Here is a 25573-nt window from a genome sequence, read left to right as displayed (position 1 = left end):
TGTTCTAGTTTGCTAGCTGCTGGAATGCAATACACCAGAAATGGAATGGCTTTTAAAAGGGAGAATTTAATGAGTTGCTAGTTTGCAGTTCTAAGGCCAAGAAAATGTCCCAATTAAAACAAGTCTATAGAAATGTCCAATCAAAGGCATCCAGGGAAAGATACATTGGTTCAAGAAGGCCGATGAGGTTCAGCAATCAAGATCCACCCAAATGGGTGGAGACATGTCATCCCCTAATCCAGTTTAACAACCATTCTTGACTAAATCACATCAACCAGGGAGATGATCTCATTACAGTTTCAAATATACAGTATTGAGTAGGGATTATTCTACCTTTATGAAATGGGATTTATATTAAAACATGGCTTTTCTTAGGGGGCATACTTCCTTTCAAACCAGCACACTCCTTGACTAGAATTAAAAATGTGATGTGCGTCTTCAAAATCAGTCTTCCCTTGAGCGGGCCACCATGGCTCAGCAGGCAGAGTTCTCGTCTCCCATGCTGGAGACCCAGCTTTGATTCCTGGTGCCTGCCCAAGCCAAAAAAACAAACAAACAAAAAACAGTGTTTCCTTATCTTTCACACCAATAATCCTTGAGAAACGATGGGTAAATGGAGGGACCCTCACATCTGGAGGCCCCCTGGACATCAGTTCCCATCACTGTTTGGGAAGCTCTATTCAAAGTCACGAGAGGGGAAAGGAATCTGAAACCACATGTTCTACCGAGCAGAAGATGGCAAAGTGGTGCCATTGTGGAAGATGGCAAGGAAATGAAACCTCCAGAAAGTGGAGCCACAAGGAGGCATGAGAACAGGAAGATCAGTCCCATTCAGTTTGACCGTAATGCTCCTCCTTGAAGGAAAAGTCTTAGAGTGGGTGAAAAAGTGAAATTTTAGGTATGCGACTTCTGGAGGGACTCAGAAGCAAAGTGCTCAAGAGAGTGAGAGTTGGGAATAGGAGGAACATGCAGAGAAAGGAGTTAGGAGGAATTACTGGGTCGGTGAGGTTTTGAGTTGTTGGGGCCAGGCACAGAGTGGGTGTCGTGGTTGGTGATGTGGCCTCTGGGTCTGGACTCTGTTCCCACACCGGGTTCACTGTTCACTGTTCACTAGCTGTGTGATCTTGGTGCCTTAGTTTCTCCTCCTGTAGAATGGAGATGAGACGCATCTCCACAGCCAGGCTGTTTGGAGGATTAAGGAGTTCACATGTGAATGTTTGCTTGACGGTAGCACTCCATAGACGTTTGCCGCTGGTGCTGCTGTCATCATCCTACAAAATACAGTTGGATTCCTACATAACTTCTTCAGACCCGATAAAATCCAAAATCCAAATCATTCAGATATATTCATGATAAAAATGAAACCACCAAAGCTCCAGAAGAAAACATCACTGAGTATTTTTGTAGTCTGACACAGGGAAGGCCATTCTAAGGGTGGCATGAAGGATAGAGACTATAAATGAAATGAGTAATACATTTAACTATAAAAAGATTAAACTTTACACAGGCATTCTTAATATAAAGCGTTTATTTGTTCTTGAAAAATTTGCATGTTTGCAAAACTGGACACTAAAAATAGCAGGAGTTGTGTGACTTTGTAATTAGAACACTAGCAAAAAAAAAAAAACGAGGACAAACTGTACATAGTGAGCCAACATGACTAACCCAGGCAGTGTGATTGGGGCTCAGGGGATATTAAAATCTCCCAGGAACAGTAGAGGGGAAGTAGCTGTGAGGCATGCAGCTGGGCAGGGGCTCTGAGCTGCTCTCAGCTCGGCACAGCAGAAAGTGCAGCCTTTGCAGGGCTGAGGGGAACCTCCCTGGGGACCCAGCCCAGGGAGTGGAGCTTATCTTTAATTTCTTTAAAATAGGGTTGAAGGAACACTTGCCTTCCCAGCACAAAAGGTGAAGGGCTTTTTCCTTTCCCATTGAAGGTTGTAATTACTCTCCCTATTCTCTTTTTGGTTGGAAAAATTGCATTTGAACCCACACACCTCTGCATCACAGTGGCATTGTTTTCCTTTCACATCATGTGAGCTCCATATAGAAAGTCGTGCGGAAGCAGAGCAAAGCTGTGTGAGGAGAAATAATAAATATGAGTATGGTTGCAAGACAGATGACAAGCTAGAAAAAGTAATTGCAGTATAGTAGATAAGCAAAGGGTTAATAACAAGCCCCTTTGTATATCAATGGTAAAAAGTTGAATATCCCTAGAGAAAAAGGACATGTATCAGCAACCTGTGTGTCCCAGCAGTTTCAGTTCCAGGAATTTATCTTAAGGAAATAACTGGAGAAGTGTGAGAAGATCTGGTACAGAAGCTTTTGATTGCAGTGCTCTTTAATTACAAAAATGTAGGATGTTCATAAGTAGAGGATTGGCTCTGGTTTGCTGAGTTGTGCAACATACTGAAAATGGAATACTATACAGCCTTGTAAAAGGAAGTGAATCCAACTTTATTGTCATGAAGAGATGTCCACAACATTCTGATAATGCCATCAGTAAATTTTCCAAGACAAATGGAGGGGAGAGAAATAAAGGTGAGGAAAGTAGTGAAGAGATTTTCAGAATGGTTTTAGAATTAGTGCCAGGTGCTCTTGGACCTTTTTTTCTTCCCCTCTACCTTCTAAATCCATGGTAGGCTTACCTGTGAAATTCCCTAAGGATGTCTGAAATAATAGTAATGCAAGTTCAAAGGTTGGTTTGCACCAGCTCCTTTTTTTGTTTCTAAGTATTTTTAATTCTTTTAATTTTTGAAGTAATTTTAGACTTAGAGATATGTTGAAATCTAGTAAAATTCAAATTTCCTAAATGGTAACATTTTGTCACGTTTGATTCATCCTTTCTCTCTCTCTTTGCCCCTACCTTTTGAGTGTAAGTTGCAGACATGATGGCCTGCTATCTTTAAATACTCAGTGGATATTTTCTGAAAACATGGGCATTCTCTTACATGACCGGAACGTAATTATCATAATCAGAAAATTAAATTGATACTATACTTTTAGCTAATCTACAGCTCTTATTCATATTTTATTAATTGGCCCATTAATGTCCTTTATTGCAAGGTTTTTCAACTTTAGCACGATTGACATTTGGGAGGAGGGATGCAGCTCGAGCCTTCTTTGGAAATAGCAGGAGGCAGACTCTGGTGAATCACTGAAGGTGCTGGAATTGGTGCTGGAGTTTGGGGTACATCTTTCTTTCTTTAGTCTCTGCCTCATGCAGGAGAATGAAGACTGGAAAAATAGACAATGAATGGTTGGGAATAAATCTAGTTGTCAAAAAATACTGTGTAAAAATTTGCAATTTAATCCCTCACCTGTATCACTACCATTAAAAAAAAAAAAGCCAGTAATTCTTTATGAAAGGTGCTCCGTCAGAGCTGAGCTGGGAGAAAATTGGAAACAGGTTCAGCAGGCTGGGTGACACCACTTCAGGAAGACTCGCCCCCAGGAATTGGGTGCTTAGGGATGGCGTTATGGTGGCTGGCATGCTTTTGTAACTCCTTAGGCTATTGGATGTTGCAAACCCAATGCAAAAAGGTAAACAAGGCAAAACAAAAATTAGACTATCTTGCCACTGTCACTTTGGTGTGTGTTTACCTAGTAAAGTGTTTACCCATCCTGTGAACCGCTTCCTTTTTTCCTGGCCTGAATTCCATGAATCTAATGGTAGTCCGAGGGCAGATTAACCTTTCCCTGGGCCGTAACTTTGAAGGACACAACTCTTTTTTTAGAGTTCCCATATACCACCCCTTCATGCACACAGTTTTCCCTTTTATTAATACTTTGCATTAGTGTGGTACCTTTGTTACAATTAGTTACTTAATTATGCTATTTTTTTTAATTTTTATTATTGCATAGTATAACATACGTACAAAGCAAAGAAATAAATAAGCAATAGTTTTCAAAGCACTCTTCAATAAGTCATTACAGGACAGATCCCACAGTTTGTCATGGGCTACCACACGGTCCTCTCAGATTTTTCCTTCTAGCTGCTACAGAATATAGGAGACTAGAGGGCTTATTCTTTTTTATCATCACAATAAACTTTTTTTCCTTCTTTTTTTGTGAATAGTAACATATATACAAAAAAACTATAAATTTCTAAGCACCACAATTAGTTGTAGAACATATTTCAGACTTTGGCAGGGGTTACAATTTCACAGTTTTAAGTTTTTACTTCTACCTGCTCTGAAATACTGGAGACTAAAAGAGATATCAATTTTATGATTCAGCATTCATATTCATTTGTTAAGTCCTGTCTTCTGTGAGTAAGATCTTTCCATATGTCTCATTGGGGTTGTTTGTGCTATGGCAATTCTAAATTTTTTATATTAGAAGGGTCTGTCACTAATATGGGGTAGGGAGATGGAACTATCTGATGTTCTGGAGAGGCTGGGCTAGGTTTCAGGACTTATCTGAACCAGGGACCCATCTGGAGGTTGTAGGCTTCTAGCAAGTTACTCTAGTGCTTGGAAACCTTGTGGAATCTTATAAATTGACCTAGATGTTCTTTAGGATTGACTGGAACGGTCCTGGTTGGGGGTTGGCAGGTTATGATAGGTAGCAAGGTCTTTCTGAAGATTGCATAAGAGCAACCTTCAGAGTAACCTCTCGACTTTATTTGAATTCTCTCTGCCCCTGATACTTTATCAGTAACAGTTCTTTTCCTGTTTGGTCAGGATGGAATTGTTGATCCCACGGTGCCAGGCCTGAATTCATCCCTGGGAGTCCTCTCCCACGTCACCAGGGAGACTTTCACCCCTGGATGTCATGTCCCACATAGGGGGGAGGGCAATGATTTCACTTGACGAGTTGGTCTTAGAGGGACTGAGGTCACATCTGAGTAACAACAGAGGTCCTCCAGAAGTAACTCTTAGGCATGCCTATAAGTAGTCTAAGCTTCTCCGCTACCTACATAAGCTTCACAAGAGTAAGCCTCATGATCAAGGGCATGGCCTATTGATTTGGGTATCCCTAGAGTTTGACACAGTTTTAGGGGATTCCCTGATGGTAAGGTTTAATATTTCCATAGTCTTTCTCCCATCCCTCAGGGGATTTTGCCAATACTTTTATCTGGTTAATGTACTCTAGGATGTTTCCAGGCATTACAATAATCTATACAGGATTAAAGGAGCTCTTTCTTATTCTGTGCTCCCTGTGTTTCAGTTGTTCAAATGAGCTGTACAGATAGGTTGAATTAGATTATGCACTACAGAAAGTTTCAGTTCCAAATCAAATAAACCTTTCTTCCATTGGTCTCAAAGAGTATGTGTGGTTCTAAAATATAGACACTGTCATCCTTACCCTTATTTTCTGAATTACTTTAATCCCAACCTGTTCGGCTTCGTTGTTATCTCTAAATATCAGGTTATATATATAAACAACCTGTCAAAATCCAGAAATAATAATCACCCCTCCAGACTTAATGTTTCTGCTCTAAAAGCTTGCAATCTAGGCCCCCCTGTTTTCTTATAAGCATTTTCCAAAGGTGACCATACCATTGTTGTTTTTTTGTTTCTGGCTGATTTTGTCTCACCAAATGTCCCACATGTTCATTCACATTGTTGCGTGCCTCACAACATTGTTCCTTTTTGTAGCAGCACAACCTTCATTCATAAATATACACCATCATTCACCAGTCTACTTCTCTGTCAGTGCATCCTTCAGCCACCTGCATTCATTGGGCATCATGTAGAGGGCCCAAAGTCCACAGTCCATCAACGTTCTCAATTTTTGATAATTTCATTGTTTTCAAGAGACAGAAAACCAATAAATACACCTTCACCAAATAGGAAATCTAAACCTCCTCTTAACTCTTGTCCCTTACCCTTAGTTATACTATTAACTATAGTTCATTGATTACGTTCTAGTTTGCTAGCTACCAGAATGCAGTATACCAGAAATGGAATAACTTTTAAAAAGGGAATTTAATGAGTTGTTAGTTTACAGTTCTAAGGCCGTGAAATTGTCGAAATTAAAACAAGTCTACAGAAACGTCCAATTTAAGGCATCCAGGGAATGATACCTTGGTTCAGGAAGGACTATGACATTCACCATTTCTTTCTCAAATGGAAAGGCACATGGCGAACATGGCAGCATCTGCTAGAGTTCTCTCCAGGCCTCTTGCTTCATGAAGCTCCCCAGGAGGCGTTTTCCTTCTTCATCTCCAGAGGTCACTGGCTGGTGCACTCTTGGTTCTCTCATCCTCCTGTCATGGTTCTGCGGCTCTCTCCTCATTCTGAAAAGGAACTCTCCCTGAAACGTCTCCTCTTTTATAGAATTCCAGTAAACTAATCAAGACCCATATAGAATAGATGGGGACACATCTGCATCTAATCAAGTTTAATACCTACAATTGAGTCACATCTCCGTGAACATAACCTACTCAAGTTTCCAGCCTATGGTAGGGAATAGGGATTAGAAGAAACCTTTGCCCCCACAAGATTGATTAGGATTAAAACCTGGCTTTTCTAGGGTACGTAAAGCCTTTCAAACCAGCACAGTTTACATTAGAGTTCACTGTTCATGTTGATAGTCCTATGGTTTAAATTTTTAAAATTCTCGTAACATGTATATATAACCTAAAATTTCTCCCTTTTAACTATATTCAAATATATAACTTAATGAAGGCTAATTATATTCACAATGTTGTGTTATCACCACCATCTCTTACCAGAACTTTTCCATTACCCGAAACAGAACTCTGTTATCAATTTAGCATCATGTCCCCATTCCCTACCCCCACCCCAGGAATTTTTGTTATAGTTTTTGACTCCATGAGTTCCTTATTTTAATAATTTCATATCAGTGAAATTACACAGAGTGTCCTTTTGTGTTTGACTTATTTCACTCAACAAAATGTCTTTTTTCTTTTTTAATGAGCAAAAATGAATATTTGTTTAGAATTAGAGTTGAGAAAAAAATTGCATTTATCAAAAAGTCACAAAATCCAGAATCAACCTGATATCTTGAAGGTTCATGCATGTTGTTGCATGTATCAGAGCTTCATTCCTTTTTATGTCTAAGTAGTACTCCGTTCTATGTCTGTACCGCATTTTGTTTATCCGTTCATTTTTGATAAGCACTTGGGTTGCTTCTATCTATTGTCAATTGTGAACAGTACTGCTGTGAATATTGTTATGCAAATATCTGTTCAAGTCCCTCCTTTCAGAGGGATTGCTGGGTCATATGGCAATTCTATACTTAACTTTTTGAGGAACCACCAAACTGTTTTCCAGCTATATGAAAAAATGGTTTTTCATTATTTTTTTTTTCCTTTTTTTTTCAATGGGCAGGTGCCCGGAATCAAACCCAGGTCTCCGGCATGGCAGGCGAGAACTCTGCCTGCTGAGCCACCGTGGCCCACCTGAAAAATGATTTTTATATCTGTGCTATCAATGTATGAGGACTCCTATTTCTCTGCATCATCTCCAACATGTGTTATTTTCCATTTTTTTAATAGTAGCCCTTCTAGTGGGTGTGAAATTGTACCTCATTGAGGTTTTGGGCATCCTGATAATGACTAATGATGTTGAGCATCTTTCCTTGTGCTTATTGGCCATTTGTATTATTTCTGTGGAGAACTGTCTATTCAAGTTTTTTGCCCATTTTAAAATTGGGCTGTCTTTTTGTTGAGTTTTAGGATTTCTTTATATATTCTGGATATTAAACCCTTATCAGATATGTGGTTTCTAAGCATTTTCTCCCATTCTGTAGGCTGTCTTTTTACTTTCATGATAAACTTAAAAAAAAAAAAAACCGCTCAAAAGTTTTTAATTTCAATGACAGCCACTTGTCTGTTTTTTCTTTTGTTGCTCATGCTTTTGGTGTAAAGTCTAAGAAACCATTGCCTAACTGGATGATTCCCTGTTTTCTTCTAGGAGTATTATGATTTTCAGTTCTTGTACTTAGGTCTTTGATCCATTTTGAGTTAAGTTTTGTATATGGCATGAGATGGGAAGGTCTTCATCCTTTCACATATGACTGTTCATTTCTTCCATCATGAGTTTTTTGGAGAGGCTGTTGTTTCCCCATTGAGTGGACTTGATCCTCTTGTTAAAAATCAGTTGATTTATTTCTGAACTCTCAGTTCTCTTCTTTCCTTGGTCTGCATCTGTCCTGTGTCAGTGCTGTACTATTTTTTTTTTTTTTTTTTGGCATGGGCAGGCACTGGGAATCAAACCTAGGTCTCCGGCATGGCAGACGAGAGCTCTGCCTGCTGAGCCACTGTGGCCCGCCCAGTGCCATGCTAATTTGATTACTGTAGCTTGGTAGTAAGTTTTCAAATCAGGAAGTGTGAATCCTCTTCTTTTCTTTTCAAGATGGTTTTGGCTGTTTGGAGCCCCTTACCCTTCCGTATAAATTTGGTGATTGGCTTTTCATTTCTGTAAGATGGCTGTTGGGATTTTGATTGGGATTGTGTTGAATCTGCAAATCGTTTTGGTAAAGTTGTCATCTTAGTTATATTTAAGGTTTATTGAGGTAAATTTACGTACCAAAAATTCACTCATGGTGTCAATTTAATAATAAAGTGACCACAGTACAATGTAATGATTGCTAGTGAATTTATAGATTTGTGCTGCTATTAAACATGGAATATCTGAAGGGCACAACTTTTGTTTGAATGGATAAGATTTGGTTGAATTGAATTTTTATGTAATAGTTGTAACACCCAACAGTATAATTTTAAAAAGATAAACCTCTAGTTCTCTGGTTCTGTCCCAGCCTCTCCTACCTCATCTTCAGTCGCATCCTCCTCCTTCCTAATCGAGAATACCCAGGACAAAGGACCAGAAGGGACGACTCTGCTGTGGGCAGGGTGGGTCTCTCAGAGGAGTTCATAGAGACTCATGGTGCTAGAAGCTTTAGCTGGACCGAGAGAGAAGTTGTAGTTGGCAGCATGCAGTCGTTAACTTGAACCAGGTCCCGACCTCAGCGCTTCAGCCTGTATTGGCTTCTTCCTCCACTTGGCCCTCATGGCGCAGAGGTCAAGAGCTGGTCATTTTTTTATGTTTGCTGTTTGGGATACTGTCTGTTCCCCAAGATCTTCATTTCAGTTTTTACCCAAATGGCCCGTCCCTAGAAATGAACAAATAATTGATTTGCATGGCTTTATAATGTTTCATTGAATTTATGAGCTTTGCTTAGACCCTGCCCTTTTGCTAATTATGTCAGCTGTACTTGGTGATACTGGAACAGCTTTTTAAAAATGTGTTCAAGGTTTGACAGTTAAAATGTACAGTGATATACAGAAGTAATTTGCAGATACTTTTGTGCCCTCATTTATATTTAATATCATTTTGTTGTTTTTATGTCAGATTGAAATAATTGGCCAAAACTAAGGTGAGTATTGTCTGAGTGAGGACAGTTTTTTAAAAACAGCTTTATGGAGGTTTAATTTACAGATGTAAAAATTCACCCATTGAGGCAATCTAATGACACAGTGATAATGTCGCAATATAATGATTTCTCTGTAAGTTTACGAAACTGTGTTGCCATCAAAGAGGCTGTATCATTTGAACTCTGACCAGCAATGTATAAGGGTTGCAGTTTCTCCACTTCCTTTCTTATACTTAGTATTGTCTATCCTTTGGACTGTAGCCATTCTAGTGTGTGTGTCGTGGTATCCCAATGCAGTTTTTAAGCAGGGACACTTTTGAGAGTGACAGAGGGTGATATTAATAATGACAGTGGAACCATAGGCGTAAGCTGGGACTGTCTTGGGCAAACCAAGACAAATGCGCAGCTTTGGCTCTTCCAGCTCCTCTGCTTCCTTTTCTCCTTTCCTGGTGGTATGTTTGATTCCTTTGAATATCCTTTAACTTTTATTCCACATGTATCTGTGCACAGTGTGTATTGTTATTTTGCATTTTTAAAGTTTTCCATAAGTGGTCTCATACTGAATGCTTCTTTAGCAACTTCTTTCTACTCAACATTATGCTGGTAATATTTTTGATGTTGATATATGCAGATCTAGTTTATTCATTTTAATACCCAAATACTATTCTGTTCTGAATAAATCATAGTTTATTTATCTACTCCTCTAAAGAGAGACTTTTAGCTTCCCTTTTGGAAGCTATTCTTAACAGTGCTTTCTTTGGATTCCTTTCGTACATTTAATCCCAGGTATGAGATTATAGCTTTAAGGTTCAGAAACAGTTTTTTAGCTCTCCAAACATGCTGTCAAACTGTTTTCTGTGAGTGGTGTTCCAGTTTACACCAGTCCCATCTGTCTAAACACTAGCTCAAGTGCAAGCATTTTAATTGCAATCATACTGACGTTGGACAGTTTCACGTAAAAATATTCCCTCTCTTAATTTTATAAGTACAAGATAAAACATACGCAGTTTAAAGATAAATTATCAGAAAATTTAGAAATCTAAAGTATTGTTTTCAATTTGTTTTTCATAGTAAAAGAGAAATTCAAATTAACACCAACACTCCCCATTGTTTGAGTATTCTCCAGGAAGTTTCAGTCTGGGCTAGATTCTGCACATTAATTTTCCCTTTTAAAGTAAAATGATTTTCTCCACAGTTGTAGTAGAATATCTTAATATTAGAATATTAGTGAAGCACCATCTGTGTTTTTAGGTTTCTGCGTGAAGGCAGTTGGAGTCCCCACTCAGGAGACCCCCTGCCTTTGGTCTCGATGTTTTAGGCCTTCCTCAGCGTGCTCTCCCTTCTTGGCTTTGCCCTGCCCCAGGCCTTCCTCAGCGCGCTCTCCTTTCTTGGCTTTGCCCTGCCCCCTCCTACCCTCTGTTGTTGTGCAGCAGACTGGCACGTCTGGTGAACCGTGCACACGATTGCATGTTCGCTTTGTGTTGGAGATCCTGTTCCTACATGCGCGGCAGAGCAGGTGGGGGTTGGCCGTCTCCACCTGGTGCTCCTATCCAGGTATGTGTCCTTTGGCCTGCTGTGTCTTTGTGATTAAGTGATAGCTCGATTCCTGACACCCAGGCAGCATGGAATTGAGGCAGTGTAGGTGCTATCCTGTTTTCTAAGAAAGAATTGCTTGTGGTGGTAACGAAGGCCAAAACCTTCTTGAGAACTCTGTAGGGTTGCTTTCTGTTTCTGTCTCAGACACACCGTTTCTCAGGCCTTTTCTTTCCAGTTTCTTGCTGGCTGCTCTGTTTTGTTCTTCCCTCTCTCCTGGAGACCCTCTTTGCTTCTCAAGGCACATGAACTGTGCCTCATGGGAGTTCCAGAAAAGAAAGACTTCTCTTCTTGAGGGGTGGTCGTGAGCCCAGGCAGGGAGGAGGAGTGAGGGGGCTAGTTGGAGGTTCCGGCCTCTAGTCCTGCCACCGCTGAGCCTTGAGACGAGGCCCCTGTCCCTGAACAGGAAGTCTCAGAAGGTAGGCAGAGGACAGATGCGTGGGTGGGACAGAGCTGGCAGTGAGATTGCCTTTCCCTTGTTCAATTCTGTTCCCTCCTCCCTTGCGAGATCCCATCCAGGACTATGCATTGCATTTAATTGTCATTGTTTCCTTAGTTATTCCTTCTTTGTTTTAAATTGTGGGGACATATATACAACATAAACTTTCCCATCTCAGCTACTCCCAAGCATATAATTCAGTGGGACTAATCAGATTCACAGTACTACAGTACCCTCACCACCTTTCATTACTAAAATTGTTCTTTCTCTCCGAACAGTTGCTCTATACCCATTTTGTATTAATTCCACATCCCCTACTCCCTGTCCCTAGCAACGTGTACTCTAATTTGTGTCTCTGTAAACTTGCGTATTCTCCAATATTATCTTTGTAGTTACGATGAGACTTAAATTTAACACCCTGAATCTGTAACAATCTCATTTGATTTGGTACCAACCTGACTTCAGTAGTATATAAAATTATGTTTCACTCATCCTTCCACCTTTGTGTAAGTTCTTGTCACAAATTATGTGTTTGTACATCGAGTCTCAAACCAGTGATTTATCATTACATTTCATGCATTCACGTGTGAGATCTTGGAGGAAGTCAAAAGTGGAGTTACAAATAAAAAAATAACAGTAGTATTGGTGTTTATATTTACCCATGTTGTTACCCTCAACAGAAACATCTTTATTCCTTCATGCAGCTTCAATGTATTGTCTGTCTTTCCTTTCAACCTGCAGAGCTCTTTTTAGCATCTCTCGTAGGGCTGCTGTAGTTATAATGAACTTCCTCAGCTTTTGTTGATCTAGGAATGTCTTAATCTCTTCCTAATTTTTTTTTTTTGAACTTTTTATTTTGGAACTCTTTTAAAATTACAGGACAGTTACAAAAATAATACATACCCATACAGAGAATTCTACCTACCCCCCACCTCCTTACCCAGATCCACCAATTTTAACATTTTGCCACATTTGCTTTACCATACTATCTATCTATACTGTCTGTCTGTCTCATTTTTGAAAGACAGTTTTGCAATTAGTTGTCAATTTTTTGCTTTCAGCACTTTAAATGTATCATCCCACTGCCTTCTTTCCTCCATGGTTTTCAATGAGAAGTTTGAACTTCATCTTATCAAGCTTCCTTGTGTGTAACACATTACTTCTGTCTTGCAGATTTCAGAATTATCCTTTTATCTTTGGCATTCACCAGTTTGATTATAATATGCTGTGGCATGGCTCTATTTGGGTTTATACTGTTCGGAGTTCTTTGAGCATCTTGAAATATCTTTTGTTAAATTTGGGATGTTTTCATACATTATTTCTTTGAATAGTTTCTCTTCCCCTTTCTCATTTTCTTCTCCTTCTGGGATTCCTACAATGGTTATGTGGTTACACTTGACAGTGTCCCACAGATTCTTGGGCTCTCTTCATTTCATTCTTTCTTCTTTCTCCTCAGAGTGAATGATATCAATTGTCTTATCTTCAGGTTCACTGATTCTTTCTTCTGCCAGCTCTATTCTGCTGCTGAACCCCTCTAGGGAATTTTTAATTTCTGTTACTGTGGTCTTTGGTTCTGTTTGGTTCCTTTTCATAATTTCCAACTCACTATTGATACATTCTTTGCATCGTCTGTCTTTTCCCTGATTTTCTTTAGTTCTTTGTTCATGTTTTCCTTTAGCCCTTTGAGCATATTTAAAACTATTTTAAAAAACTCGCATGTGCTGGTTTGAAAGGAAGTATACCCCCTAGAAAAGCCCTGTTTTAATCAAAATATCATTTCGTAAAGGTAGAATAATCCCTGTTCAATACTATATGTTTGAAACTGTGATTGGATCATCTCCCTGGATGATGTGATTTAGTCAAGAGTGGTTGTTAAACTGGATTAGGTGACGGCATGTCTCCACCCATTTGGATGGGTCTTGATTGGTTTATTGGAGTCCTGTAAAAGGGGAAACGTTTTGGAGAAAGAGATTCAGAGAGAGCAGAGAATGCTGCAGCACCATGAAGCAGAGAGTCCACCAGCCAGTGACCTTTGAAGATGAAGAAGGGAAATGCCTCCCGGGGAGGTTCATGAAACCGGAAGCCAGGAGAGAAAGCTAGCAGATGACACTGTGTTTGCCATGTGCCTTCTCACTTGAGAGAGAAACCCTGAACTTCATCGGCCTTCTTGACGCAAGGTATCTTTCCCTGGATGCCTTTGATTGGACATTTCTATAGACTTGTTTTAATTGGGACATTTTCTCGGCCTTAGAACTGTAAACTAGCAACTCATTAAATTCCCCCTTTTAATAGCCATTCCATTTCTAGTATACTGCATTCCAGCAGCTAACAAACTAGAACATCTAGTATGTCCTAGGTCTCATTTTCCTCACTGATGGTTTCTAATACTTTAGTCTTCTCCTTTGCCTGGGCCATCGTTTATTGTATCTTTGTATTTTTGTGATCGTTTGTTGATACCTGGACATTTTGATGTTTTAATGTGTTATCACTGAATTTAGACTCTGTTCCTTAAACTTGTATCCAGCTCCTTGAATGCAAGGAGCTAACAAAAAAAAAAGAAGAAAAGAAAAAAAACACCTTTCCAAGTCTTTGCAGATTGATCTGGCTCCCCATCAGGGCTTATCCTTAATGTCATTTAGAGAATAGCCCCAGGCCAAAGTGTAGGGACCTCCCTGATCATTTCTTTACATATGTCTTATCTTGGGCGTGTGTGCTTGGCTTTAGGAATTCCTCCTTATACATGGTTTCAAATGTCCCCTCTTCCCTAGGAAAGTTTCCTCACATTCCTGGACACTGCAGTGCATGTCCTACAGCCAGAAATCCTCTTTCCCCAGGCAGCGTGATTTGACAGCTCTCCCACAGCTGTCTCTAGGAATGTTCTCTGTGTTGCCTTCTACATGCAGGGCAAGCTCTAGGATGATAGGTCCCTCAGGCCTATACATATTCCCATATGTGCCTGAGGGTTCCTCTGTTCTGGGAGAGCAGACCAGTTCTGCACACAACCAGTGAGAGCTAGGGAGGGCCAGCCAGGGCTCCAGGAGATCCCACCACTTGTAAGTAACCCTTTTCTCGATGCGGTACTTGCCTTCTTACTGCAGTCCTTCAACTGTTTTCTGGAGCTTTGAGAAAGATGTTTCTGCAAGTTCTTACTGGTTGTTCAAAGCCTCTGTGGGGAGACAGAGCCTCCAACCATATTGATTGGAGTAGGGACCTCAGTATTTTAAATGTCAAACCCATGCTTTATTTATCTGTTTTTTTTTTTTTAAAGGAAATTTAAAATTATGGCAGGGGGCTACCTGTCAACTTTCAAACATTGGTGTGCAAGAAACCCTTGGAGGACTTGAAGTAAAAAGTCAGTTTCTGGACCCCATCCATACAGATTCTGGTTCAGAGATCTAGGCTGGAGCCTCAGAAGTTATCTGTTGTCCTATCTTAGGGAAACCCAGGGTTTGCAGCATGCCAGCGCCTGCCTGGTGGCACTTTGCACACTGTTCTCCAGACCTTGGAAGGGCCTTGGTCCTGTTAAAATGCCTACAGCTTAGTGAATGGAGTAGAAAGGTTTTCTTGCAGCTTCTTTCCCTAGCGGTTTCCTTGGAAGGGGCCATACATGGTGGGAGTGACTCACATTTAAATTAGGGTTGGAATAAAGTAGACCACAGGTGGGGTCAAAGGCTCCTTGTGCAATCTTCTGGACATTGGCTTTTTTGTTTGTAACATGTATTCCTAATCCTTTGTCCTGCATGCTGATTTGTGAGAGTAAATGAACTGCAGTAATAGATGCAAGCGCTTTGTACCATCCAGCAAATATCATTGAGCATTTACTGCATGCCATGCAGTGTTATGATGTTGCTACTTCCTGAGGCCCCTTGAGTGGTGGGATGTCCTGTGGGCTGCACACCAGCCTCAGATCAGTTGCTGATTTCCTGTGTGACATTTGGTAAGTTCCTCAGCCTCTCTAAGTACATTGTCCTCTTCCATTAAATGCGGACAGTTGCTAATTTTTAGCTCTAATGGTTCCTTTGTAATTTGTCAAATCAGAACTTTTGTGGTGTAGAAAGTAATTACTGAGTTCCCTGAAGATGTGTAGAGTAAGGCTACAAACTGTAGGATCCCATGATAGGGAAGAATTTTCTAGAAGGATATCTCTTACACACCTGTTATGAAGTATTGTATGTCTCTAATGCCATGATGGCCTGGGTATGAGTCTTTGAATCTGTATTCTTCAGTCTTAATCATTTCAGCAAAAAGGCATTATGTACAGAGAGGTTTGCAGGTGGCTGAGTAGGTGGGGAATCCTGTCTTACTGCTGCAGTCACTGCCGAGGGTTGTAGATTCTTCATGAGTAAGGAAGTGTGCCATGGGTGGGGGAACTTCCTCCAGTTGGGACTTTCTCAAGCACAGACCTGGGAGCTCGCTACTCAGTAAGTAGAAACATAGTGAGTAAAGGAATGGGGCAAAGAAGCGCTTTGTAATGTGATGAGTTAAGGTTCCTTTTCTTGTTCTTTGATTGTCACCTGTGATGCAGTCAGCAATGTTTTCCTGAGTCCCAAAGTGAGACACCAGGATGGAAATCCCAATATGTCGGCTGGAAGCAGGTATGTTTACTAGACTCTCACATGTTCGCAGATCCCTAAATTAGCATCCTACGCTTAAACATCGGGGAAGCCCATGTAACTGTATAGCTCTCTGGTACCTTGGAAGGAGCCAGCTCATTGGGGCCTGCAGGCCACTGGGTGCAGTCAGGTGCTGGGGGCAGTAGCCACTCCCAGACACAGCCCGTCCAGCCACAGCACCCTTGGTGTGTGCATCTGGGCTCTGCTCAGAACATTTAGAGTGGGAAGAGAGCTCTTTCGCAACCTCACATCTTCATCCTACAGATGAAGAAAAAATGTCCCAGAGAGGTGACCCCGTGATTTGCCCAGGCAGCCAGGCGAGATTGGGGGCAGCGCTCCGGCCAAGATCCCATTCTCCAAATTCTTCAACAGTCCACTTGGCACACCTTCCAGAACCATCTTCCAGCAGGTGGCAGTCGTGGTCCTGGCTTGCCTCACATTCTCTGTCCCAAGCTTTCCTCTTTCCCTCTTTCCTCTGTGTCCTGCTCCACTTTCTTCCTCCTACTAAGCTTCTCTTCTTTGCCCAGCACTGTTTCTCTCTTACCTCCCTTTATCCTCCCCTCTGCCCCTGTCGTTTTTCCTGGGATCTTCTGAAGACTAGGTGAGTATTTAGGGAAGGTTTTTCCTGGACTGCTCTTTTGCTCACTGCCTCCTTTGCAGCCATGCAGCTCTGTTCTCCTGGGCACAGAGCCCTCCAGCTCTGATCTGCAGGCCAAAGGCTCAGAAACCTTGATGGCATTACCTCTGTCTGGATGGTCTGTCCACCTCTCAGAGCATCTAACTGCTTTGTTTAGGAGGCCAGCTCTGTGGTTGTAGATACATTGACTTCTCCCAACAGTCCAGATATCTGTGTTTTCACATGAGATTCCTAGATTTTTAAATGTCAGACGCTAATTGGAGCTGTACCCCTCTGCTGAAAAATGTAAGCATTGTCCCAGGTGCCTGGCAGGTTTTACAGAGCTGGCATTTCACCTGTGGTCTGAGGGGCCCAGTTTGTCTCAGCGCAAATCCCTAAGGAGGGACCTTTTGACCCCTAGCCCCTCCCTGGGGGTGAGGTTCTAGCCCAAGTCACATGTGCAGTGGACATAGCTGCTCATACAGCTGCAGACATTCTTGATGCTGAGCAGTCTCCAGAATCCTTTTCCTCCTCCCAGCCAATTCTAAATGAAGCTTTCATCCTAAGGAGGAGGGTCTGCATCCTCGGGGGAAGATATGCTTGGCGCCACACCAAGAGGACTGTTCAAGAGTTTGGAGAATGGGATCTTGGCCAGAGCGCTGCCCCCAATCTTGCCTGGCTGCCTGGGTAAATCATGTTGTCACCTCTCTGGGACTTTTTTTCTTCATCTGTAGAATGAAGGTGTGAGGTTGCAAAAGAGCTCTCTTTCCACCCTAAATGTTCTGACCAGAGCCCAGGTGCACGCACCAGGGGTGCCGTGCACTGCCAGCACCTGACTGTGCCCTGGTGGCCTGCAAGCCCCAATGTGCTGGCTCCTTCCGAGGTGCCAGGGTGCGTTAGAAAAAACCTGGGAAGTGTTATAGCTGTGACAGAGTGAAGAGACCTGTTATATTCAGTTGAGAGACCTTGGATCAGCGTTTGCTGTGTGAGGTGTGATACTTCCTTGGTGGGACTTTCCTCTACGCTGGACAAAGAGCTAAGGTGATACTGGGAGGGACTTGAAAAACATGGACACTAGATGGCACCACCTTCCCCATTCTGGAGGCTGGGTGCTGGTCCGTCCTCAGTGGGCAGGGGTTTGGCAGACTCGACCTAACACCTGTTGCCGCTTCTTCCTTCCTTTTGTTCCGGTCATCCAGCACTTACTGTTGCTCGGCTTGGTGGTGCTAAGGGCTGCGTTGGATGTAAAGATGTATAATTTAGAGCCTCTTCTCCTGGAGGGAACCACATTTAGTGGGGAAGAGACATATAGAAAGCAGTTTTAACACTGTAATGAAGCAATTTACATGCCAATTGTGGTGGTCAGAGGAGAGGGGCCCAGGTGGACTTGGAAATTATAGGTGACATTTGATGGTATTTTGGGATGAAGTTTACTGGGCATTGGAGAGGATTCTAGGTAGCTAAAACAGCGGGTATAAAACCCCAGATTTGTGGGAAAAAGAAAAAAGGGTTTTGAGAATGGTAAGGAGTTGGTGTGGCTTCATGAAGACATACTGGAGAAAATAGCAGAGGCTGAACTTGATAAGAAAGGTATTTGGGTATTGATGTGGCTGCTCTAACAGAGACTAAAATAATAACCGCTTAAATAAGGTAGAAGTTTCTTTCTTTCTCTCTTAAGAACCCAAGTGGAAGATGGCCCAGGAGAGCTGTGCTCCACCAGGTTGGCCCAGGCTCCCAGGGTTGCTCTGGCTATTTTCAGCTGTTGCTTTCACATCTTTTTTTTTTTTTTTTAAAGGAAAGACAGAGAGAAGGAAGGAAGGATAGAAGGAAGGAAGAGAGGAAGAAAGGGAAACATCTTTTAAACATTTTCTTGTTTTTTATTGTATTTTGTTTCTCCGTTTTCGTTACATGGGCTGGGGCCGGGAATCGAACCGAGGTCCTCCGGCATAGCAGGCAAGCACTTTGCCCGCTGAGCCACCGCGGCCCACCCTGCTTTCACATCTTTGATGGAAGGATGGCTCCATCCTGTGGTTTGACCAGGTGGAAAGGGCATGACTTGAAAGTCCTGGTTATATCCAATTAACTAGGCACACAAATACACTTACTGCAAGGAAAGTTGGGAAAAGATCGTTTTTAGCTGGGTGGCCATGTACCCAGTCACACCTTGGGGTCAGTGATACCAAAAGGAAGATGCAGAGTTTGGATATCAGGAAACAGTAAGCATCCTCTGCCCTAGGAAGGCGCCGGCCAAATTATGAAGTGCTTTATAGGGAGCTGGGAGATTTTTAAAGCAGGGCAATACTGTGACTTAAAAAGTAGTGCCAGCAGCAGTGTGACCACAGGAGACCCGAAGGCCATGAAGCTGTATAGTGACTTGGGAAGGAGGAGATGCTTGGGGGCAGAGCTCCCAAGTGCTGGAGTGGCCCTGGCTTTCCGCTGGCTCTACAGGCTGGCGGTAAGTGTGCTTCTGGCCTGTTGTTCCTGCAGATCTGGTGGAAAACGTGGACCTTTTGGGGTCTAAATGTGGTCAGGAGGTTGTTGTCCTTCATTTGTAATGATGTGAATTGGGACTGTGGGGAGATGATGACCCTACCTGAAAGTGTCAGGAATTCCTTTCCTCCAGGTAGGGCCAGCAGGGTCCACTTGCACAGTGAGCTTGAATGAGCACCTAGAGTCAGGAGGGCTGGGCCTGGCCTGCTCAGGTTACTGGCTTCATGGTTCTGCAGACGAGTGACTTTTTAGCCCTGTCTCTTGGGCTTCAAATGGGAAAGGTCATTCTGACACCTCCCTATTTATAAAGTCTTCTACCTGTTTAGAGCTAGAACTTCCTGATGATAATATTCTGGAATTTCCTACCATTTCAGGAGCACCCACCTGGGAGATGGGCAGCAGGGGCAGCAGGAAAAGCACGCCTTTCAAATCAGGCAACTGGGGCTTCTCATACCGGATATGCCACGTTTTTAGCTGTGTGTGAATCTGGCCGACAATGTATTTCACAGGCCTCATCTATGAAGCAGAGCAAATAATATCTCTGTCGCTGTTTGCTGAGAGGGTTAGAGAATTCTTCGTGAGCACCTAGCATGGTGTTTGGTATCCAGGGGGCAGTTGGTGAAGGCATTCTTGGGGGAGTTCTTGCAGGCCCTCATATTACATCTACCTGACCTCAGGCCTGGGATATGTCTTCTCCAAGAGGCGAACCTTGTGTTTGTCCCTACCTGAGGTCTCTGTAACCGAAGTCAAGCACAGCTCCCTGAGCCACTTCTATAATCCCCTCCTAGGTGCTTTCTAAGCACCTGGAAAGTTGCTCATATTTATATGGCTTGTCGTATTACAAAAAAGTCAAATATACGGAGTTTTTTTAAGAAAGCATTTGGCATAGCCTCAACCTTTTGCTGCTTTATCTCACTGGACATCACATGGTTTAAGGAAAACAATATCTCCTGGACACCAGGAACCCACACTGTAAATAGGTTGACCTTCAGCGTGGAAACATGGAAGGACAAGTCAAGTCTCAGCATTTGAGCAGCTGCCAACATGCTCACAAGGGACACATTATTCTTAGAAGGGATTTTATTTTTTCTTCTGGTAGTCCTTTGCCTTCTCTGCCACTAAATAGAGGTGCCACCAGAAGGCTCCAGCCTGCTGTGTGGGTGCATCATATGGGAATGTGTTACCACCCTGCCTGGTCCCCGAGGGACAGGCTGGCACTGCCTTTTGTGGAGCTGCTGTGGGAATGATGGTTCGAACAGATCACTGCTTAGCCAAGAAATGCTGACTGTTGGGCGTCTCTCTTCTTGGCCTCACATCCCCTCAGCCAGAAGGTGGCTGATGTTATTTTTTATATCAGTTGTAGGATTATAGAAACATATGTCAAGTACTGAGTTCCCATACCTACCCCACCCACCCCAAGTTTTCCCTATTTTTAACCTTTTGCATGAGTATGGTACATGTGATACAATTGAGGAACCAATGTCATAATAATTATATTATTAGCTAAAGTCCATAGTTTGCATTAGGGTTCACTCTTTGTATTGTATAGTTCTGTGGTTTATTATAAAATTTTGCATTTGAACCACTTTGAAGTATACAGCCCTGTGCTATTAATTACATTCCTGTCACCACCATCCTTTAAGTAGGTGGTCATTTTATAGCTGAGGATGAGCACTGTGGGAATGCATTCTTCATTTGACAATACAGAGCAGCTAAAATGCCAGGTTTCTCACATTGGGCAGAGAAGCCTCAGCATTCAGATGTAGTTTTCCCCCAAGGCAGGATTGAAATGCTTCCCTAAAACTCCAAGTAAAAGCCCCAATGTCTTCACTTTAAAAAACCATGCTGACTATATGAAAGGAAATGTTCTGTAATGAAGTTTTGCATCTTAAATTAAGTGAGAAGGGGTGGGGTGAGGAAAGGGAACCCACAGGTGCTTGCAGTCTGCTCCTGCGCAAAGGACAAGGATTTGTCACTGAATGCCCTTTTTTTCTGTAACTCCATATTTTTTTCACCTACTGTGTGGCCTTCTTAATAGATGTGAAAGAGATTTTGCATTCTGAGGTCACTGTTCTGCTGCCCTCTTCCTCTTCCTTGGCTCAGGAAGGGAGGAGTGGAGGGACTGGTCCTCTTGGCTGGTCCTGCTTTGATTCTCTGAGGAATTTCCCAGGGGCTGCCCCAGGTCCTTCCTGCTGCCTCTGACAGCGCCTTCCGGCTTGGGGAGCCCTGTCATCTCCTCCCACTGTTGGCACCAGTCATTTTCTTGTGTGTGTTTACAGCTGAGCTTTTCTCCTTGAATTTGATCCTACTTTCCACATTTTAGGAATTCTTTAAATTTTGATCCATCTTTGGTACTTCCTGCTAATTTTGCTGTGCATATGTGTTGTATTTATCTTGAGGGTTTGTTACTCCCCCTACCCTCCACCCCCAGTCCTTTTTAACTCTTTGGAGGGGAATGGGGGCCAATCCCCAGATCAGGCCCCACCTTTGCCTCCTCCTTTCTACTTCAGAAGCTTGTTGCAGCAACCTGTTAGGAATAGACTCAAGGGTATTCTTATCTTGTGACTGGTTTTCTCAGTTGATGGCTCAGCCCTGGAGCCAAATAACAGGTTGACTCTCCTCTCTTATCCTATCCAGTTGTATGTGCTCCACAGACACACCTTGGTTTTTTTGTTTGTTTGTTTTTGGACTGATAAGACCTGAGAGCTGCTACCATCATAGGTCCCGAATGCCTTCTGTGAAATGGAGTGATGTAGCAGATGGTGTCAGAATTAGCTGATAACTGATTAAAAATTATCTATCAGTATTTATTGAATCTGTTCTCTGTAGTTCTCCTTTGATGATAAATACTGGGGATATAGAAATTGTGGAAGACTCATCTTTGTCCTGTATTGTGTGTTTACAATTTAATTAAAAGGACTGCATTAATGTCTTTGTCTGAATCAGTTCACCTTCATAGACATGACTGTGCACCCCTGGCCAGCTAGCTGTGAGGGGTGAAGGCAGGAGATCAAGGACAACCGTGTGCGGAAGTTTATCATCTCACAGGGAGATGAGTTGGATACTCAGGAGACAGGATGTAATAAGTCCAGCATTAGAAGTTCTGATAAAATGCTATGTGAATACAGTAGAGGGAAGCGAGTTCATTCGGCTTGGAGTGCTCAAAGCAACAGCATGTCATGGAAGAGGTGGTATTCGAGCTGTGACTTGAAGGGTGGGCCCCTGTTGGTCTAATGCTTGGAAGCCCCATGAAAATATAAGTGTTTCAAGAACAGGTGCATGATTGCTGTGTTCCTCATTATGTTTCCTGGGCCTCTGGTACTTGGGATATATTTGGATGGACGGATGGATGGACGATGGGTAGATGGATGGATGGATGGATGGAGAGATGAATGAGTGAATTAAATGAAAGCAAAATTCTAGGTGAGAGGGATAGCTTGAAAGGTAAAAGAATGGCAGGAGGGAGTTACGCAGATTGGTAGAATTATTCTCAGACCTACTGGTTTGGCTCAAGTGTAAAGTGCTTGAGAGAGAATGGCTGGAGATGGGATTGGGAAGACTGACATATTCCCAGGGAACTTTGGCTTGACTTTGCAGATAGAGGACCACTAAAGAGAAGGAATTCTCGCCCAGGGCTTGGTGGTAAGCATGAATAATTCTGAGTTCTGATAGTAGGATTGAAATAGGGGAAAAAGACCTCTGACATGGTCTTGTCTGGTCTCTCCATGTTGTAGATAAGTGGCTGGAGATGTCTACTTTAGCCATAGATTAGTGAACTGGCAGCAGCAAGGCCTTACCCAGTTATGGTCTCTCACTTCTTGTCCTTTTCTCTCCAGACGTGTGCAATAGCACCGACCTTCCAGAGGTGGAGATCATTAGCCTGCTGGAGGAGCAGCTGCCTCATTATAAGTTAAGAGCTGACACCATCTACGGTTATGACCACGACGACTGGCTCCATACACCTCTCATTTCTCCAGATGCCAACATAGACCTCACAACGGAGCAAATTGAAGAAACGCTGAAGTACTTCCGTAAGTAGTTACCCTTCGTGTGGGTATGGCACCCTGGCCATGGCAGCAAAGAAGATCTTATATTGGTTACCACATTTTGTGACCTTAGGGTTTAGCCACATAAAGGGCCTAAATTGTAAGTGCTCTGAACAGAAATTTCAGAGTAGTAGGGACCAAGTATAATTTCATTTGAATCAACTTTCTTCTGACTGTTGAAGGAGAACTTTAAATGCTCCCATTTCCCCTTCTTACCAGCACCATGTGAGAGCTTAGAGACTCTTTATCTGAGAAGAAGGTAGTCTGCCTTTCAAACCAGAGGTATTGGTGACATCCAGGCGGCACGGAGTTCATATGATATAACAGAGTATGACTACGAGGCTGATGGCGCGTGTGTGGAAGTCCACTAGATGGTTATTTGGAGATTGCAAAATGTCGCTGTAGCCGCAGTTCCAGTTGTGCTGTATGACTAGTGCCTGGGAGGGTGAGCAGTATGCTAGGTTTTTCTTTCCATTGAGGCCATGATGACAGGGCCCGAAATGTGACATCACAGACTTGAAAAAAAGTGTAATTTTAAAAACTGATACTAATGATGATTCTGAAATTCATTCAAGGGGTGCTTTTGGAGAAGCACTTTCACTCTTCAAAAATGCAGGGCGCTTTGAGATTAGTAGGACAGAGCCAGGTGCTCATTCCTGCTGGCACTGCTGACTTAAAATTCAGGTTAACTTGAGCCTGGTCTAAACCAACAATTTAAGGAGCTTTCATTCACTTTCAGAGTGACACATCTGCATGTTATGTGTCCTGTCAACTTTAACAGAACATACAGTGATCCTGCTTCTACTTAGAGACAGCTGGGCTCACAACTAGCTTATAAAGCACATCTTTAAAGTAGTTGTTTTCACTGATACAGACTAATCTTTCCCATTTTCTTGAATTTGTGAAATCATTTACAATAAACACATCAGAACTACAAGTTTCTCCTTCAGGAAACTTGTGGGGCCATTTTCACATGTTCTCTATTTACTTTTGATAAGAAAGGTATTTTGTTTAAAGTGACTGGTGTTTTATGCCTGATGCAAATCATCAGTCTGTTTGTGGGCATTGCAGATAACCAGTTGCAATAGGAGTAAAAACAGAATAATACACATCAGGGCAGATATGAAGCATGTTAGACTCATACCGACGTTAAAGTTTATGTGTTGGAACTCCTTGGTGTGTCTTGCAATGTATGGAGAGCTCTTTGCAAGTCACTGTTGCTTACTCATGGTATCTGCACCACCAAGGAGATGTGTCTGGAAAACTGTATCCAGAGTAATCTTCTTGGCAGGTTCCATGTTTGCTGTGTTCAGACAGGTTTACAGTAGAATTAACAAGAAATTATTATTCTGTATGCTCCTGTGTGTTAACTTATTCCTCCTTAAGGGACCCTCCTGGGATTCTGGAGGGCCCCTCATGGCCAAGGGGGCTCCTGGATCCCCTCCCACAAATGATTGATTGCTTACATTGACAGTGTGTTGGGACACCATCCGTGGATTACACGTCACAGTCTTCACAGAAACTTGCATGTGACTTGCCTCATTTCTTTCCTCCAAAATGTCTGCAGGTTGGGTAGAACTGGTTTTATTAGCAAGGAATTAGAAGCATGTTATTCTAAAATCTACTTAACAGTCAGAGATTGTGTCCTTTCATTTTTTTTTTTTAAAGAGAAAGAATTCCTGGTGGATTGGCAATAGATAACACGAATTGTGGTGAAACTGGAAGAGCCAAAATAAATATTGAGCAGAGATTTTGAACGTTGTTAGGGCGTGTTGCATTTAAGTCTTGCCCTCAGTGTGTAATTTCTTCTCTGGTACCTGTGCTTAGAGCAAAATAGGTATTTGCTTAATATTTAGAATTGAACAATCAGGTATTAACTCTTAGCTTGGAGCAGGGGACCTTAAACGGAGGCCTAGGGGCTCACGAACTTAGAAAGGGGGAAAAATGCAGCTTCATTTTCACTAACTTCTAAATGAAATGTAGCATTTCCTTCCCTTGTGAATGTAAGCAAAAAGCACAGCGCTATTAGCATGACCTGTGGCTTTGTCACCAGTAGAAATCACAGCTGTTTGCCTATCACATTAGGGTAGAAGCAGTTCTTTAAACTATTGCCTATACTCACCACCGCTTTGAAATTACATTTGTTATTAGATGTGCGGACAGATCCTGTTATTTACTGTACTAATAAAGAAGCATTTATTGTAGCATAGACTTTTTAAGCTTTGATAACTATATTATAATATAATTGGTTTCTCTTGTGATCTTTTGATTTATTTAAACCTTTTTTTTTTAAACATGGGCAGGCATCAGGATTCAAACCCGGGTCTCCGGTATGGCAGGCAGAAACTCTGCCTACTGAGCCACTGTGCCCTGCCTTAAACTTTTTTTTTTATTGTGAAATATACCCTTAGTTTTATTTTATGCCTTAAAATCA

The 25573-nt window shown here is 42.2% G+C and overlaps 1 protein-coding gene across 3 annotated transcripts in view; it reads left to right on the top strand.

Moving 5' to 3' along the window:
- TRAK1 (trafficking kinesin protein 1) overlaps nt 1-25573 on the top strand; it is a 125884-nt gene that overhangs the window by 19714 nt on the left and 80597 nt on the right. For all 3 annotated transcript variants that reach the window (XM_077129699.1, XM_077129698.1, XM_077129705.1), the window contains exon 2: nt 22930-23124. In XM_077129699.1, coding sequence (XP_076985814.1) covers nt 22930-23124 — 195 coding nt within the window. The remainder of the gene's footprint in view (nt 1-22929; nt 23125-25573) is intronic.

Source organism: Tamandua tetradactyla, chromosome 15 (assembly GCF_023851605.1).
Source record: "Tamandua tetradactyla isolate mTamTet1 chromosome 15, mTamTet1.pri, whole genome shotgun sequence".
NCBI classification, from domain to species: domain Eukaryota; kingdom Metazoa; phylum Chordata; class Mammalia; order Pilosa; family Myrmecophagidae; genus Tamandua; species Tamandua tetradactyla.
The sequence above is the reverse complement of the archived record's forward strand: the minus strand, read 5'-3'. Positions and strand labels throughout refer to the sequence as shown.